The sequence below is a fragment of the Ambystoma mexicanum genome, chromosome 7p (genome assembly GCF_040938575.1).
Source record: "Ambystoma mexicanum isolate Mex_15411 chromosome 7p, UKY_AmexF1_1, whole genome shotgun sequence".
NCBI classification, from domain to species: domain Eukaryota; kingdom Metazoa; phylum Chordata; class Amphibia; order Caudata; family Ambystomatidae; genus Ambystoma; species Ambystoma mexicanum.
Window position 1 is genome coordinate 747,227,166 of NC_090939.1, and position 17,860 is coordinate 747,245,025.

General features: G+C 45.2%; 1 protein-coding gene and 1 long non-coding RNA gene across 2 annotated transcripts in view; one reads left to right on the top strand and one right to left on the bottom strand.

Annotated features, from left to right (window-relative positions):
• SH3RF3 (SH3 domain containing ring finger 3) overlaps nt 1–17,860 on the bottom strand; it is a 1,766,125-nt gene that overhangs the window by 331,787 nt on the left and 1,416,478 nt on the right. Inside the window, exon 8 of the mRNA XM_069636866.1 lies at nt 3,978–4,306. Within this exon, the coding sequence (XP_069492967.1) occupies nt 3,978–4,306 (329 nt within the window). The remainder of the gene's footprint in view (nt 1–3,977; nt 4,307–17,860) is intronic.
• The window catches only part of LOC138526296 (uncharacterized), a 317,289-nt gene that overhangs the window by 133,447 nt on the left and 165,982 nt on the right, over nt 1–17,860 (top strand). The window lies entirely within an intron of this gene.

The window sequence follows — 17,860 nt, forward strand, 5'->3', positions numbered from 1 at the left end:
CACGAATACATGCACCCTTTAACAAGTGCGTTGGGTCCCACACACTCACACCTGCATCTCGGGGAATCCCCTGTAACTGTTAGCGGCACGCTGAAAACATGCGTATGATTAATCGTAACTCGGGTAAAATTCAGAAAGTCTGCATGCAAACCCCTGTAAGCCGTTCCTGCACCCCGCTACACTGCGTACGCCGACCCATAAGTTAGATCAGAACCCTGGCTGCATACACGCACCCCTAAATCCGACACCCGATCTTACCTCTGCGTGGGGAATCCTATGCGCAAGTGTCTGTATGCCTGCCTTCAGGTGGTGGATAGTATGAGGGCTTTGTGTGGCCATTTTCCTGCTGAGAGGTTGCGCTGTCGGATCCATGAATATGTATCATTCCACGCAATAGTGGGTGTGTAATGTACTGCCTGTGGGCCGCCCCTTGTAACGCCCACATTTGACCTTGTTCTTCCTCATTTTCCACGTTCCGCCCTTTACCCTGCCCTCTGTGCAATCCATTCCCATGCTCTGCGTGGGGGTCTCACGCAAAGCACTCGGCATCTCGCAGTGACGTATCGAGCATGCGTGAATTCCACACAAAGTACGAAAAAGTCCCACGCGGTCAATTCCATGTATCAACAAACGGGATTTTGCACACAGTTTGGTGTGCAAAGTCCCGATATTCTGCGTAGATAATTCCATGAATCGGGTCTTTAGGGTTTGATACGTACAAAGGAAACTCAATCACATGGATGGCGGGAAAAGAGACTCCAGAGAATTGCCCCAACTCAATACAAAATCATGGACAGCACAAAAATAGTTAATGTTACTTTGAAGAAGCTACTTTCACACATTAGCACCAAAGATGGATGGACTGTTCACCTAGCTCACATTGATCTTTGGACTTTCTTGGTGGTACTCAAGAAGAGGCAGAAACTAAAATAATTCTTCATGTCATCAATCCTACAGCAAGAGGAGCTACAAAACTCTTTATATCTGCACAGGACACAGATGTTTTCATTGTTGCTGTAAGAAGATATACAAAACACCCCTCTCTGATTCTTACTTTATTCCTAGTTCAATACTCATTTTAAGTGCAGGGGTATGGCTATCATGAAGCACCTTGAAGGCTTCTGCATTACCTGCATTTAACACATTATCTGGATCTGACTGCAGAATTTTTTTGCCAGGGAAAGGTAACATTTCTCAATGCCAAGTATTCACTACAGGGACTAAAGACGCCCTTTTCGCACTTTACCAGGAAAAACAAAAATAATATTAATCAGCAGGCGCTAGATAAATTGGAAGCATTTGTTTTCTAAGTCTCTAAGTCCTAAACCAGTGAAACACAACTTGCCGCAGAAATGCGCAGGACTAGGATTTCTAAGAAAAGGTGGAGCTGGTAAAAGTTACCGAATGCAAGAAGTGTCTTTGTACTTTCATTAAAAAGGGTCAACTACCAGGTCATTATCTGCAACCAAGATGGCTGACCAAGGCCAACAATTCCATCTCCTATTGATCAAGAGTCGACATGGATGGATGTGCAACAAGTAAATGTTTAGTAAACAACCTGCCTTGAAAAGACATGCCTGAGCGCGTAGGAAATAAAGATTTATTGTTTCTTACACTGTACCAAACTTAGCAAACTCTGACAGTCAAGATGATTTCAGCCAAGCGTATTTATTAATATTGACCTACTAAAGGACGCTGTGTGATTATGTATCTCAAGGTAAGTAACTTTAGGAGTTCATCCCGAGGATATAATCATATTTTAAAAGCAAATATAAAGTAGCAATTGCTCAAACGTCATTTGGATATCTTTCATGTCCTGTGAAACATTCAATTATAAGTACAAAGGAGGTTTCATAATAATCTGGACACTTTTGAGACACCATTGAGTTCAGAGTATATATTGCTGGGACATTTTTCAAACTCTGAAAATATCTTTCAAATGAAACCGTATAAACACAGTTTGTCGATACATACGAGATCAGAAACTTCAATGGTGGCCTTCTGGATCGTGTCATCAATTATACACGCAGCGCACTACAGAGTGGCACCTTGACCACTATTAATCTATTGGTACTTTCTGATGACACAGGAGCAGTCCGACTCTTTCTTCACTGAAACTGCCACAATCTTATAAATGCTCGGCTACTTGTGGCGGCACGGGCATTTTTTAGGAAAGCCAGGGTCTACCCCTTTTGATAAGGGAAGGACTGGAGGTTGTACCTGAGTACCCGAGTCCCTTGCAGACTCCCACAAAACCATCAGGGTAATCCTGCATGATTATGTCAATCTTAACCTGGATCCGGGCAGCTGAAGAATTGCCTTGCTTCCGGTGGAAGTTGGTGACCTGGAGTGGGTCCTGGTATCTGGCAGATGTCTGCGTTCCTGGATCCAAAGGTATGTGATCCTGTGGGCCCCTGCTTCCTCCGCAGAATAAATTATCTTAGCAACGTCATGCAGGTGCATTCGTGTATGCCTGCTTGACTGTGTTTTTAGACCTTTCCCTTCCTTGGTGCCTGCGGATCCACGCCTCTGCTGCCGCCTTGCTTCTGAGAAATCATACTCTTCATGTGCACCGCCTTTTCATCACACACTTGTCTTCTTGGACTTTCCTTCCTTTTAACTTTATACCATGAAGAGCCTCTTCCTATAAATCCATCTGGAGAGGGGATGCAGTCTCCAAGCTCCACCACCAACCCCGACGGTTGTTCTGATATGATAGGTTATTTATAACGCTCTTAATACCCAGAGGTTTCTAAGAGCGGACCCAGGGTTCGAACCCGTGGTGCTCCGTGTTGTCTTGCTTCCAAGGCGAGCACGTTGCCCCTGAGCTATCCTCCTGAGCCATAATGGGACTAAGGGAGGAGGAAAGGCTGGAAGTTCTTCTTTTATGTTGGGCTGATTAACTGTTCCCTCTATTTTCATCTTACGTTACGTTAATAGTAGTCCGCCTAGCATCACTGGGGTTCAGAAACCATATGTTCCTGAAACTGCACTCTCGCCCAGTGTAAAGAGGGTCCCCCCCGCTGTATTTCAAATACATGGTGGGTGGAGACAAACACTGGGCAAAATAGGGGGGTCCTGCTGCCCCTTAGTGGTCGGCAATGTCATCAAGCCTTACTGAAGCTTGACAACATTAAGCGAGGGTGCTACTAGCAATAACCACACTGGTGGAAGGTCGTACTAGCTGACAATGGTGATGGCCATTACATCGCCCGGGCTGTTACCGAGGGCTGGCGGCCAGCCGGTATTGCCTGCCACCCAGGTGATAATCGTCGAAGTGTAAACTAATCCGGTAGTGTGAAGGAAAAAAGATGCAAGGAAGAAAATGCCCTAGTCTTAGAAGAAAGGGTATCCAGGCATTGTTTTCGACTAAATAGTTTTGAATGCCAAAGTTTTGAAAAAAAGAAAAACGAAAAAATGCATTTGATCTGTAGGTAAAGGTTTTTTTCTTTACTAAAATGGGTGATAAGTGGTAAAAAAACAGAGGTTGGGGGACCTCCTAATAAAAATTAAAAAAAAGATTTTTTTCGATGCATTGTTTTTCGAAACTTTGCCATTCGAAGCAATCACTAGGAACATTAGAAAGTGGTAAAGGCATATTTTGGTGCTGGTGGGAGATGGCTCCTCCTGGGGCACCGGTCAATACAATTTCTATGCTTTTTAGGGAAATCGGTGCGGGCCACATCAGGATCCCCGCTCTTCCTGTATCTCAGTTTACACTCACAAAAGCAATCCCAGCAATTGGTCAAATACTTTAAAAAAGTATGTGCGACAATACTTATGTCACACATAATGGGACATCAGAATAATCTTGCCATTTAAAAGTGCTGAAACAGCCCCTCTGAACACTTGTTTTGTAATAAACCACTATGTTACATCGTAAGCAACCACCACGGCGAAACGAGGGCTCACACCTCATTGCACGGAACTGTACACGTGTGCATTAAAAACCAGTAGTATGAAAAGGGAACCCTTACCTTTTCAGGCTTGCGCTCATCCATCTTGCTGGCTGTGTTGGTTGGGCTAGAGGTGGCCAGGCGATTTACTGGCCCATTGACTACCTCCCCGTTAAGGTTCGCCGCACTGACATTTGGAGGGGTAATGGCCGCTGCCGCTGACGTCAGAGGGATGGCCGGCCTCTGTGCTCCAGGGCTGCCATGGACCGGGGAGTGGTGGACGTGCTGAGGGGAAACCATAGAGTGTGGTCTAATGACGGTGGCCGGGAGGCGGCATGGAGAGCTCTGCGTCCTCAGAGGGGAGACCGTCGCTGTGGGGCGCTCCTGCACGGGGCCATTGGAGTGTGGAGCTGCAACAACAACAAAAAAGGAAAAACAATAACAACTGATGAAAACAAATACACTCATACATTTTTTCTAATGTTCTGACAGGTAGTAAGCTGAAGCAAAGGGTTAAGCGCTTGGCTCAGAGATTTGAGCGAGTCCTTCTACAATAGGTTTGCATCCCAGCAAGGCTGCAGCCGTTCATCCATTCAAAACTAATTAAGTAGCATTGGGTAATAAATCCAATTATTTCAGTGCTTAGAAACAAGATAAATCCATCATGAATATCCATACAAAAACATAACATTAATATGAGTTGTAAAAAAAATAGGCCACGGTTCAGCATTTCACATTACGGTAGTTTAGAAATAACTAAATGAACAGGAGAGCTTTAAGGCATAATCTAATTCTGATTGTATTTTATGTTTGGACTGAACTCACACAGGAAGAACCATGTGCTTTAAGAGATAAATCACATGGCACAATATTTAAATAGGGTGTCATTTCTAACAGCACGTGATTCATGGTGCCCATTTTCCGCGGTGTGGTGGTGGCAAGGTTCATTGGGCACTGGTTCAGTGTTGTGGCCCAAATATATATTTGTATCTTGTGCAGTGCTGTGTCGTGCTTGCTGTATATGAGTGAGCTGAGAGAATGTTGATGTGTCACAGTGCAAAGTTTGGGTGTGAGTGTCTGTGAAGGTTCCAGCTTGAGTCAGTTGGGACATGTCAACCTGGGTGATGGGACCCAGTGGTTCGCTCTGTACCATCTTGAAGCAACTTACAAAAAAAGCTTAACTTCAGGAACCTACAAAAGTGTCACAGAAGCAGCTTTCTTACATGCAGCCGTGTTTCATTCAGGGACACCATTTTCTGATTGGTTCGTAGACGATTTGCTGCGGTGAAATGCTCCCGTGTCCTGTTGCTAAACCGCCATCTTAAGTATTGGAATAGTTCATGTGCTCCTCTTAGCATTATTATTTTTTAGGATACTTATTGAGAAGTGCCTCTAAATCCAATGACTTCTTTTAACCTATTTTCGTTGATAAAGTGACCTGTAAAATGCGCCATTTTGACCATTAGAGCAAAGCACCCTTCAGAACTCCCCTTACTCACTACCGTCATTGCTTGCACTGTCTTGGGGGAAACATGGAGGTCCCACCACTTTAAACATTCACCAGACTTTAAGAAACTGTGCATATGAGGACAATACTTTGAAAATGGTGTGTAAGTACCTGAGCATACAATGCCAGCACCGGGAACATCGTGGAAGTGGGCAGGTGAAGAAATAGAAGCCAAACAGTGTGGGTGCTTGGGGAGAGGATGTCAATATCCAGTATATGTTGGTAGCCGTCACATGATGTGAGTAGCTGAACATACCATGGCAAGAGCTGTCGGTACCTTGGCGTGTGATGATGGTGTGCACACTGTGTGAGTGCCTGGGTATGAGAACACTGCTCTGTTTTGCATTTTAACCTACCTGTTACCACGGGATTGGCATTTCTCTGATGATTTTCACCTGCACCCCTATGCTGTTCAATGTACTCATGTTTTGAGTCTATGCTCTGCCTGACTGTGCACCCACTCAGATTCTTTACACCTGATGTAGCCCCCCCCCCCGCACCATGAGGCGTGGCTTTTTCCAGCTTGTGCTTTTTCCTAATTGTGCCCATCATGTATATATGCTACTAAGAACCACTTGTGACCTGCTTATGTGATATTGTACTTTTAAGTATTCGAATGTTGCATTGTAGAGATGCAGACTGACTCTAATAGGGTCATTGCAAGGCTCCATCCCCAGTCCCATTAGATTACTAACAACTGTTTGAGTAGATACAGCCAGCAAGTCCCTGAGGATGTTTGGGCAGCCAGCATTAAAATCACCATCCATAGAACAAGGCTGCTGTTAGACAATGGGGTTTGCCATTCAGTAGAACTAACCTGTTCCTTCATACTTGTACCTTCATACTCAATTGTTTCTTCATTTCTAGCCTTGTGCTGTGTTGAACCTGTCCACTTTGCACTTAATGCACCATCGCCTCCCTCCTCATCATTGCTCCTTCGTCCCCTTCCTTTTCAGGTACTGCACTTGCACAATCCGAATGTCTAGAAGGAACATTTCTGTTTTGTTTTTCTTCATCCTTGTTCTCTCCCTCCCCTTTGTCTTGATGCGCCTTGAAACACCATTTGTTGTATAGGCACATTATAAATACCCAATAAATAAAATACAATATATACTTTGCCCAAAGTGACAGTACCTAGGCCTATGACTTGGTTGGAATAATTGGACATACAATGGGAAGGTTGACCAATGGTGAACCTACACATGGGACGGCAAACCTTAGCTTGTGAAGGCAAAACTGTCTGGGTGGATAGGTCACTAGTTACCTGCTTGCTACAAACATGGGGGCCTGGCTGATGCAAGCTAGAATCCTGGTAGGGCCATCTCAGTCCTTCATCCTTCTGATGTTGATACATTGATTGCCATTACATTGGGCAATAGTAAAACCTAGCATTACAGTGCTTAGAAGTTGGAGGAATGCAGCATGCAGTGCTACATAAAAATGGCACAATATATTGCCTGTGAAGGGAGAATTTAGGTCGTCGGCAATGCCTTCCAAATGCTGTCATTACCTGGCCACGTAAACATCGGTATACTCCAAAGGCTGCTAATAACTGCAATACCTGGAAATAGTCTGGGGGGGGGGCATGGACAGCTGATGGGAAAACCTGCTATTTTTGTGTGAGCACCTGGGCATGTGATAACAATATCTGGCAAATTGGGTGCGTAACTGGCAATATAACAGCAACGCATAGCAATGGTGACGGAATAGGATTTTAATAACTGGCGGTTTATGATGGCAATACCTGCCATATGAGGTGAGTACCCAAGCATATCGGTTGAATAAATGATGTGAGTACCTGGGCATGTGATGGGAAAACCTGGCAAATGGTTTGTGAGGACCGTAGCCTTCGATGTCAATATCTGGCCAAACAGCAGGCATTTTCACTATCCTAGTATTGTCAGTCTTATTAGATCTGGCTAGAAAGCTGTAGCTCTCTTCAAAGCACTTGGAGCGACAAATTAGCGGAACCCCAGTGTCCATCAGCTCCTCCTTGATGCAGAACAAGGAAATCCTGGTGGAAGCTCTGTTATAATAGGAACCATTTTGCAGAAGTGTGTGTAACTCTTGGGGAGACAGTTGTTGAATACTGTTTTAAGAGGTTGCTTTGCTGTCAGGCTGCCTGGTGCATTGCTGTATCATTACTAATGTCTATGGCTGTCATCACTGCTGGTGTGTTTAAAGAATTCTGCCATGATGGATTCAGAGCTTATTATGTAAACCACCTCAATACGCGCAATCCATTATGGGGAATCATTAAGAAAGAATTGGAAAAGGCAGAGGTCAGGCGTTGCAAATGTAGATGGCACTCTTTTTATAAAGCCCTCACTGAAAAAAAATGCTGGAAAATAAAACAGTTTTGGCTTTTGAGTACACACGGGGCAGGCATTTTATAGGCACTGCCATAATAGTACTACCTGGCCATAAGATGCCGACAGCTGGCAAATGGTGGTAGAATTTGGGAAAGCTAGCATAGTGACTGGTAAAAGGCTAGCTAAAGTGTTTGGGAAAAAAAACATTGGCTTTGTCAGCGTTTGTTTTTAATAGGAATTCAGTGCAAGGAACAGATGCAAGGACAAACATATTGCTTATCAGTCAAGTGGCTGAAGACACACTTGCTGAAGACATTTTTACTACACGTGTAGCTAGTTTACAGCTGCAATCGAGCCATAACCTTCCATAAGACTATCTAGAAATAACATTGACATACCAATGAAAGCAGAGCGCTATCTCAAAGACATCTCAGTGGTATGTGTGTTGGCTGGAGAGGGCCAGCCAGTGGATGGGAATGGCCAGAGGGAAGAGCATGGCCATGGTCAGTAAATGGGCCGGTAAAAAGCTAAACAACACACACAGCCCGTGTTTCCTTCGTCACATCCCATCTCTCTCCTATCTTAACTCCCCATGCCGTTTCATCTTAATGTCAGAGCATGCAGTGTCCCCTAAAAACCAAAACAATAAATGTTTACCCTTTACATTTGCAAAGCAAGACCTACTGGCGTTGGCAATGACTGTTTTCCCATAGTGTCGTCTAACCTCCTTTGGTAGTGGGTGGAAATACGAGGTTTTCCAGTTTCAGGCCTTCACAGTTGGAACTCCTTTCTCATAACAATTTGCTTAAAGGCATCATGTTCCACGTCCCAATCAAACCATATCACGTTAACTCAGCCTGGGGCCTCACTAAAATCCCATTCGAAATCACAAAAAGTAAATTAAGGCGATTGGTGTGCAGCAAATCCAGACACTGTCGTTACAGTATCGGATGCTGGCCTCAGGCACGCAGGGATAACATTGAACATGCAAACCACCGCTTCTTGATTTCTTGGCAGGTCATCTAATCCTGCCTGGCTTCAGCTGTCTTTGAGCATTTTGTCAATAAAAGGGACAAGTGTTCCTCACCAGAAGTCAAATAATGCTCAGCTCTTCCAGGTGGCTTAAAAGTAAGCTATCAGAGGCTGTGCAGGCAGGCGATAAGAGCAGGAACTATGCGCTACCAAACTATGTCCTCAAGCAAAGGCACGTGTCGTCTTACTAACGAATGTCTTCTTTCTTGATTTGCTGTTTGGTACATCACATGAGCAGACGGCGCTGTTCAATATACGAGCATGACATCGATTTATTTTTCCAAGCCATCATCATCAAAATGCCCGATAACAGAAATTCCAAAATCATTAAAAAAAATGAAACATGCATTTTCAAGAATTCAAATGTGCTCTATAAGCCTAACTAGATTTCTACAAAATCGCAGGAAATCCCACTCATTCCCACATTGCACCAATGTCGACACACCCAATAATCTTCCGTCTCATAGACCGACCACCTCCATACAACACTTCCTTGAATCACAGTCTTAACTCCTGCAGGTGCTAATGTGGACTGCCAACACCTCAACACACTTGGAGACCTCAACATGTGGCCTTTCGAAAGAGTAATAGGTGGCTAAAAATCAGTCACCCCAAACCTCATTGCACTACAACTCAAACGAGAGGTCAGAAGACTCAGCCATTAAAAAAAAATGAGAAAGGGTTCTCATATCACGCTTCATGCCATAGTCCAGCTTCCAAGCGCAACACTGGGATTTCAACCCATAATGCTCAGCGTTGTCTTGCTTCCAAAACAAGCATGGTGCAACTCAGCTATCCCCCTGGATGTTGTCTTTCACAACAAGAACTTCACCACCGTTTCTTCCCTCCCCAATCCACTTACCCTGGGGAGACCGCCTATACTCTCCATTCACCATCTTCTGTTATGTTATGTTATGTTATGTTAGCGGTACTTGTATAGCGCACCGTCAGCAACGGAATTGGTCCCCTGGTGCTGTAGCGGATCTGTAAACAGGAAGGGTGGGGGTAGGGTTAGTCGCGAGGAGGGGAGAAGGAGAGTGGGAGAAGTGGTGTGCTGTTGGCAGCTTCAGCTCGGTATACACCGAGTGCTGGGCTTTGGTGCTAGTATGGGATCGGATGAAGGCCTCGAGTGCTGTGGGTGATGTTTATGTGTTGTTGATGCGGTGTGGTAAAGTGCATGTGGATTGCTGGAAGAGAGATGGTTGTGTTGTTTTGTGTGGGTTTAAGTATGCAGAAGATTGAGGGTTGGGTTAGTGGGATCTGTATCCTGGTTCAGGTACTTATGATTCCGTAGAGTTGTATCCCTGTGGGTTCGGATGTTGCTGATTCCTCGTGGGCTGACTCAATTTGGTGGTGTTGCGCTGATCCAACTGTATCCTATTGAGTATGATTTGGATTGGTGGGTACATCTGAACATAATCCTCAGGTGTGGGACTAGGTGGGTGATATCTATTCTCAGGTTAGCTAGTGTGACCCTGGTCGGTTAAGGCTTTGAATGGTTCTTCTCCAAAGAAAACAGTACTTGCAGAACAATCCAAAGGACCCCCAACATTAACCAGGCCATGGATAAAGATCCAACGGGGAGCCCTGCAGAAAAAACTGAGCCTGGCACCAGAGAAGCTATTCAGAATCTCACAAAAGAAACACATTGCCAAATGGTACACTCCCCAGCTGAAGTACATAAAAAAAGAAACTGAAAGTTTGAGAACATTTGAAGAAGGAGCAGCCTTCCGTCAGACAAACCGGTCTACCATCTCCAGCTATGGTACCAGAGAGCGGAAGCTGTCAAATCAAGAAAACAATTAACACAATTTGCATGGAATACAATCGACGCAACACGTTCAGAAGGAAGTCTTCAAGATTATATACATGTCAAAAACCCTGCAGCTTGCAAGATTGTTCCAACTTTTATGCAAGAACTCTGGGGCTCCATCGTGACAAGCTTGCGCGGCAAAAACAAATCAATACAGAAAAAAAACAATGACCATTTGGAAAGAAAAGGGGCAATCACACATCATCCAACTAGGAGAACACTACCAACAGAAACACATTAGCAACCTCTCCTCCACTCACCGACAGGACTTTCATACAAGGTATAGCCTCGCCAACATCATCCTACCATTAACTAAGCAGCGCAGACTATCGCCTGACGTTCAAGCCCTGCTCCATTCCTCCATCGAGTCGAGCAATGTCCCTCAGCTCAAGAAACACACATATGATCCAAATGACCCAGCTAACTGCCGCTCAATCACCAACACACCTGCTGTCGCAAACTCCCTGATAAGTTAATCTACAGACAGCTTTAGGAATATGTCGAAATCAACAACCTCCTCCACAAGCCACAACATGGATTCAGGCCAACGAAAGGATCTGAATCCACACTTTGCTTGATATGGGACCTGTTAAAGAGCATCAATGACTATGACTCGCTGAGCGCACTCATACTAGTGTACATTTAGGTTGCCTTCCATACCATCAGTCAAGAAATCCTGATAAAAAGACTACAGGAAACTGGAGTAAAGGGAATCGCCCTATGCTGGATCACCACTTTGCTTACCAACAGAACATAAACAACACTCCTTCACACTTTCAAGTCACGCCCTCACGACCTGACCTGTAGAATCCCCCAATGTTCCAGCCTCCCACCACTTCTCTTCAACATATAGATGACCCCACTTCTGGATCTCATCAACAACTCAGGCCCCACATGCTTCAACTATACAAACACGATGTAAATCATTTACAAACTGAGAAATTACTCATGGACACACAGGACCTCAGCACATGCCTTACACTCTTGGACTCTAAGATGACCTGAAACAGGCTTACGCTCAACCCACCCAAAAGAAACCCATGATCTGCGGTGCGACCATACCTAACCCCAAACCAATCACCTTGTCAGACTTAATGGATTCTTCACACTGCCCAGTTCCACTGTGAGGAACATTGGAATCGCAATGGGCAGCGACCATACACTAGAACCACAGGTCAAAACCATTGTAAGAAGCTGCGTCTTCCACCTCTCTTTCATCCAATGCATCATCCCTACCTTACTTGCACACACAGGACGCTGGCAGTTATTATCAGGGGTGTTGCTAGGTCTGGAAAAGATCCGGGGCTATGCTAATGTTGGGACTGATGGGATTCGGGGCTAGCTATAGCCTTTTGGTTGTAGTCCCTAAGCTTCTATCCGGGGCTACAACCAAAAGACCTGGGGCTATAGCCCCCTAAGCCACCCCCCACTAGCAACGTCTGTGGTTATCACACTCCTGCTCTCAAAGCTTCACTGCTCTAACAGCCCTTACCTTGGACACCCCGAATATCTACTAACAGGCTAAAAGACTCCAAAACGCGTCAGCCAGTTTGATCCGAAGCTGGAAAGATTCAAATGCATTACCCCAAAACTCTGCACACTCCCCTTGCTGACAATTAAAAGGAGGATCCACTTCTAAATGCTATGCAAAGCTCACCATGGCTACCATGGCAGGGGCCCTGAATCCATCACAAGGACATTCTCACACTTCACACCAACAACAATGCACTAGTAACTGTGCCAAGCATCAACATGGCATGGAGGATATTCCTTCTGGCTCCTAGCAATCAAACACGGAAACTTTCACCCGAACACCTTTGTACAGAATGAGGAAATCTAACCTTCAGGCAAGAGCTCAAACCTGGCTAGTCAACTAAATATGGCATATGACCAGCACCAAATCCTCAAACACCATACACCTACTCAGATCACCTTCAAACCAATAGACGACCCTGCCCCTCTTAAATGATATGAAAATTCCAAGTCCCCACACACAACCCACAGACACTATTGGAAAGCGCGCTCACTTGGATCTGAAGGCAGCCCTCTTAAATGTCTGGAAAATATCAGGCACCCACACACAACACGTTGACAGAGACTGTTCTATCACTTGGATTCGACCTGGTTTGCCTATTCTACTCTTCTACACGACGGAACAACTCCCTGCTAAAACACAGACCCCTGCCAGCGATTCAAAATCACTGAAAGGACCGTTCATGCAAGGCATGAGCGTTTCTATCACTTTCCTTTTTACATTTCCATTCCAAAAATATGCATGGTTCTCCAAAAGAAAGCACATTTGCAGTGACAGTCCCTTTAAAGCTAATCATTGCAAATGTGCACCTAGGACCCACATCGGATGGGGGACACATCCAGCCCTTAATCCATGTGGGTGCAGGTGACCAATGCATGTACAAGTGTCTGGAATGTGCTTGACATATTCATGTGCATGCATGGGCTGGTTGTGGCTTCCTTGCGTTCATAGCCTGTGCCCCCTGCCTCATCCAAATGTCATGGGCGAATCAGGGGCCTTGTGTGCAGTCGGATAAGTAGAAGAGCGTGCAAGATTCTTTGCAGCCACAACATTGTGTGAGTTTGCCCCCTTGATCTTAGTGTGGCATTCCACGCCATACCCCGAGAGGAGAGCTCAGGAGCAACATGCTCAGGATGATATCCTGCAACATCGGTTCAATCCCCTCTCCGGTGTTTAGAAGCTGGAGGAGTCTGGGATTGTGTACGCTATAAATAATCAATAAAACAGAAAAGGCGGTGAAATACCGCACCATGTCTTCTTGGTGCAAGCTGTAGTTTCAAACTATTCACTGTCATGATTCAGATGTGCCATCTCTGGCTGACCCCCTCTCCCCCACTCCTAACTAGTACATGTGGGGATCTACACTCTTCAACATCTACCTCAGCCCCGGCCATCATTCTCACAAGCCACATTGTAAGAGAGGCGATAATGTCCAGATTGTGCAAAGAAAGTTCATCAATGGAGGCAATCTGCTTTGACATTGAGGAAGCCATCAAGATGCAAGGACATAGAAATGATAAATCTCCACAGAATCAGGGCCAATCTGCACATCCGTAGCTACCTTGTGATGCCCTGCTTGTTCAGGTAGAACATCACTGTTGTATTGTCCATATCAGAATGCTCTTCCATTCAATGGAGGTCAGGAAGGCCTTGAGGGTTAGAACAATGGATTTGCGTTTGGGGATATTTATCTGCTACATCCAAGGGGTCCCACAGATCAAGAACCTGCAGGGGCATTCGAGTGCTATTGAGATGGATGGGTCTTGCTGAAACAAAGGAACCCCACCCACCAGTCAAATTGCAAGCTTCTGTCCACAATTAGATGTCCGCTTTCACATGCTTAAGGATGAAAATCTTAATGGGCTCGGGTCCAGCTACTGGTTCCAGTTGGTAACCATGTAAAGCTACGTGGTGTTCATGTGCAGTCTCGCCAGGGAACTATCAGCACGCACAAAGCCATGTCACCCAACATGCCCTGGAATATCCGTGCTAGAGCGGAAGGGAGTCTGTAAAATCAACCTGTAGAATCATTGATACTGTGGTTTACAAGTCCCAGGTCTTCTCTGGACGAGAACACATCCTCCCCTGATGGGTGTCCCATAGGAAACCAATGTAGAGCAGAGTCCAAGTCTGCAACATAGTCAATTTCATGCTGTTAGCTGACATAAGAGCTACTGGGGATCCTTGGCCAGTGTGAGGCAATCACCCAGGTACAGATAGATGAGCGGCTGCTATGGTGAAGAAAGGATGTGACAGCGCTCATGACCTTAGTGAATAGCCAAGATGATGAGCCCGCTTCAAAAAGGAAAGGCTCTGAACTGGATGAAATGGGAGATGTTTGCAAGTCTATGGATGTCCTTTTAGGCATCGTGCAGGGCCAAGATGCAAAGGCAGTTCCACTATTGGAGCACTGACAGCAGGCGTTACCACCTTGAACCTCTATTTTGGCAGGCAGTTGTTCAAGTCCCTTAGGTCCAAGGTCTTCTCCAGTCTCACCTTGTTCTTCTTTAGGGCTGTGAACAATCTGGAATGTGACCCTTCCTAGGATTCCGATGTATGAACCACCTCTATCGCCCTCATACTGAGCAACCTGTTAATCTCCTGCAGAAGATTTGATGAAAGTTGCTGGCTGGGAGAAAGGTGGATGAAGCGGGGCAAGGGAAGAGGGAGACTCCACCATGTACGTACCACTGACAAAACCCAAGGGCCTCTGAACTGAACCTAAAAGCCCAAGGGCCTCTTGAACTGAAGTAAAGGCACTATTCAACTTACCTGTGGTTTCTAGCGTGCGTCTTACACCAATACCACTTCACTCTCCCTCTTTCCCCTATAAGCAGAGGCATTGCAGGCAGCGATTTGGCCAGATCCTTGATAGAGAAAATTAGCAGTGAGAGTGTTTGGTACTTTCTTTGTCGATTGAGGTGTGAAAAAGTTGTGTGCTGCCAAATAGTAGGCCTCTGATTTACTTCTCTGCGTCGCCTATTCAAATTGTGTTTTTTAAACAAAGCTCCTCTCCTCGTGTACGATCAAAGGCGCATACCTTGTGTCCACATGCCTGGCCATAGCGAGTCTTTTCCCAACTACAATTCCAGCCAAGAAAAGTTATTTCCTCTCAAAGTCGGCAACGTCTTTCCAGTAGCAAAGTTTGGCTCCCAGAGAGGTGTCATTGTTGGACTGGTTGTAGGTGCAACTGGGAAGATCACCAAAAGCAGCCTCATGTGTTAGTAGGCCATCTTGATGACTCCCTCCATTTGTGGTGTTAATCAATATGTTGTATAAAAGGTGGTTCTCAAGTTGCATGCTTTTGATATTGGGGGTATTCACAGGGTCCTAGTGTTGATGGGCAGCTGAAGTGTAACGAGCCAGAAACTGAGCTTATTGTGCCCTTTAATGAAGTCTATGGCCTAAGATGCTCGTATACATAGATGGCATCTCAAGTGTCCTAGTGCCAACTCAAAAATCTAAAAGATGCATGATAAATAATAAAAAAACTACCACCAACTATAAAGTTATCTGAGAAGATAGGGCAAGATGAAGGGCCAGCTCTGAGGAAAGTAGACATACTAGTGCATCTTATCAAATCAAATTGAATAGCAAAGGATATGATTTTGAGCTGGTCTTCTTTGGAGAACATACAGCTACCGTTGGAGACCAAGAGCACATAAAATGTGCACTGACGAGCAAAAATAATTCCTCAAAAGACAGTCTCAATTAGAGGTGGATAACAATACATTAAAAAGCAGTCTAAGGGATCTTTAACTTTCCATATTTTGGGGAGTGAAAACAATGATACTTCTGAACTAGTTTATGCCTTGGGGAGTGGCTGCCAGAAGTTAGATGCCTTGGCTTTCCCTAATGGTGATTCTTTCAGTTCCACAGCTGAGGGCCATTCAGACAAAAATTAGATCATTTCTGATGTTTAAGTTCTTCTTGTGATGTGGGCTGCAAAATTCAAAGCTTGGCTTCCTCCAGACCACATGGCCCAACAACCTCGGAATATATATAATCCATTTCTAGGGAGAGAACAATAGCAGATTGTGGGTTTAAGACTGTTGGGAAGCTGGGGCGAAAGCCCCAGGCCCCCAGGTGATTTAAGATGAGGCGGTTGTAGGGGAGATAGGATAATGGAGGGGGCCCACCCCTAGAAGCTGGATTGTAGGGGAAAAGTAACATCAGAATCACGTGTGTAATGAAATTCTATTTTAGAAGGGAGACACCATTCTGAAATTGAGGCCTAGTGCCATGGCTATGTTAGTATGCTCACAGTAAGTCCAGAAGGTTAGATGGGTGTGCGCACGCTCTTTGCTCGCAGTCCAGCAGCTCTGTAGAAGCTTAATTTCTTGAAAAAACAAGGCCAAGAGAGGGGCAGAATGGATCTTTGAAGAGGGGTCCCACCAGAAGGGTGGTGAGGGCTTTAGGCCTTCACCAGTCCAGATCTATAAGTTATAGCAGCCATTGACACCCAATCCCCAGACACAAGATTTGAGTACCCCAACCAGCCCAAGACCCCTGACCATAAAACTGTGAAGTGGCCAATCGATCAGGAAGATCAGGGAGCATGGGCAGCCTGCCCCCACCAGTGGCCTGTGAGATTTGTGCTGCGAGGTGCCAGGGGAGAAGGTAACACATTTATGCCATGGGTGGGAAAGCCGTGGAGACGCCAATGTGTCTGAGAAAGGAGCAGGAGTTCACATACTTCTGAGAAAGTTATTGCGACCTGTAAAGGACCCACCTTGCTCATGTCCTTGATAGGAGGTGCATTGTAGAGCTAGGAAATATTGATTTTTGTAACCCAAATGCCAATTACAGTTTTTGTATCCGATAATGACTGAAGACGATCCCCACGTTGACGAAGACAGACAGAAGATGCTGGGACCAATCGCCTGGTATCCCGTATGGAGCCGGCTATATGTGTATAGGGTCACACCAACCAGCTACCTTGATTTGTAACGTATGCGATGTACGTCATTTGTGACGCTGTGCAAACTTAAAATCCATTGCTCATGCAGTTTCTGTCAGAGCGCTCCGTGGCAGCAGAGTTCTTTGCTGGCGCATATTTGTATTTGTATGAGAATAAACCTTGTTCTCCTTGCAAGAAGTGTGCTGGGCCTGTTTCTCTAGTGGGTTGCATTTCCTCTGGTGTGAGCACTGAGGGGTTACTCTACAGGACCTCCTCCTTTTTCAAATGCAAAGTTCATTCCAATTGGTACCCACTATGGTTAATTCTGGGGGAGACCTGAATAAAAGTCTTGACAGTGACATTAGGTCTTTTAGACAAGATCCTCTATGTTCTGGGGTCTCTGCCTAAAGTATATGCATTGGTGTAATTAGCTGAAGCAGCAGACCAAAAGACAGGCCCTGCTCCCTTAAAAGAATGACCCAGAGAGAACTTCCAAGGATGTGCTAATTCAGTGCTTACAAGATAGAGTTTTTTCAAAAGCAGAAATAGTTCCAATGGAAATACATAACTAGGCTATCTGTGGAAAATGTTCTCAGTGAAGAACAATTAAAAAGGTTTGCATCCGGTTAACAACTTCAGGAAGCTTATTGAATGGGTACAGCAAGGGCATTACAAGGTAGTGGGCATTAGACTGCTCAGAAATGCCATGACTCTAGGGCAGTGAGTGACTACATTTCACCCCAAAGATGCCAATTCCTCTGGCCCAGTTGACAAACCACTCCAGAAATATTTCCAGTTTCCATGAAACAGACACAGGTTCCAAAAGCAGATTTCCTTAGAACCCACTGAGAGTTCCGAAGATGATA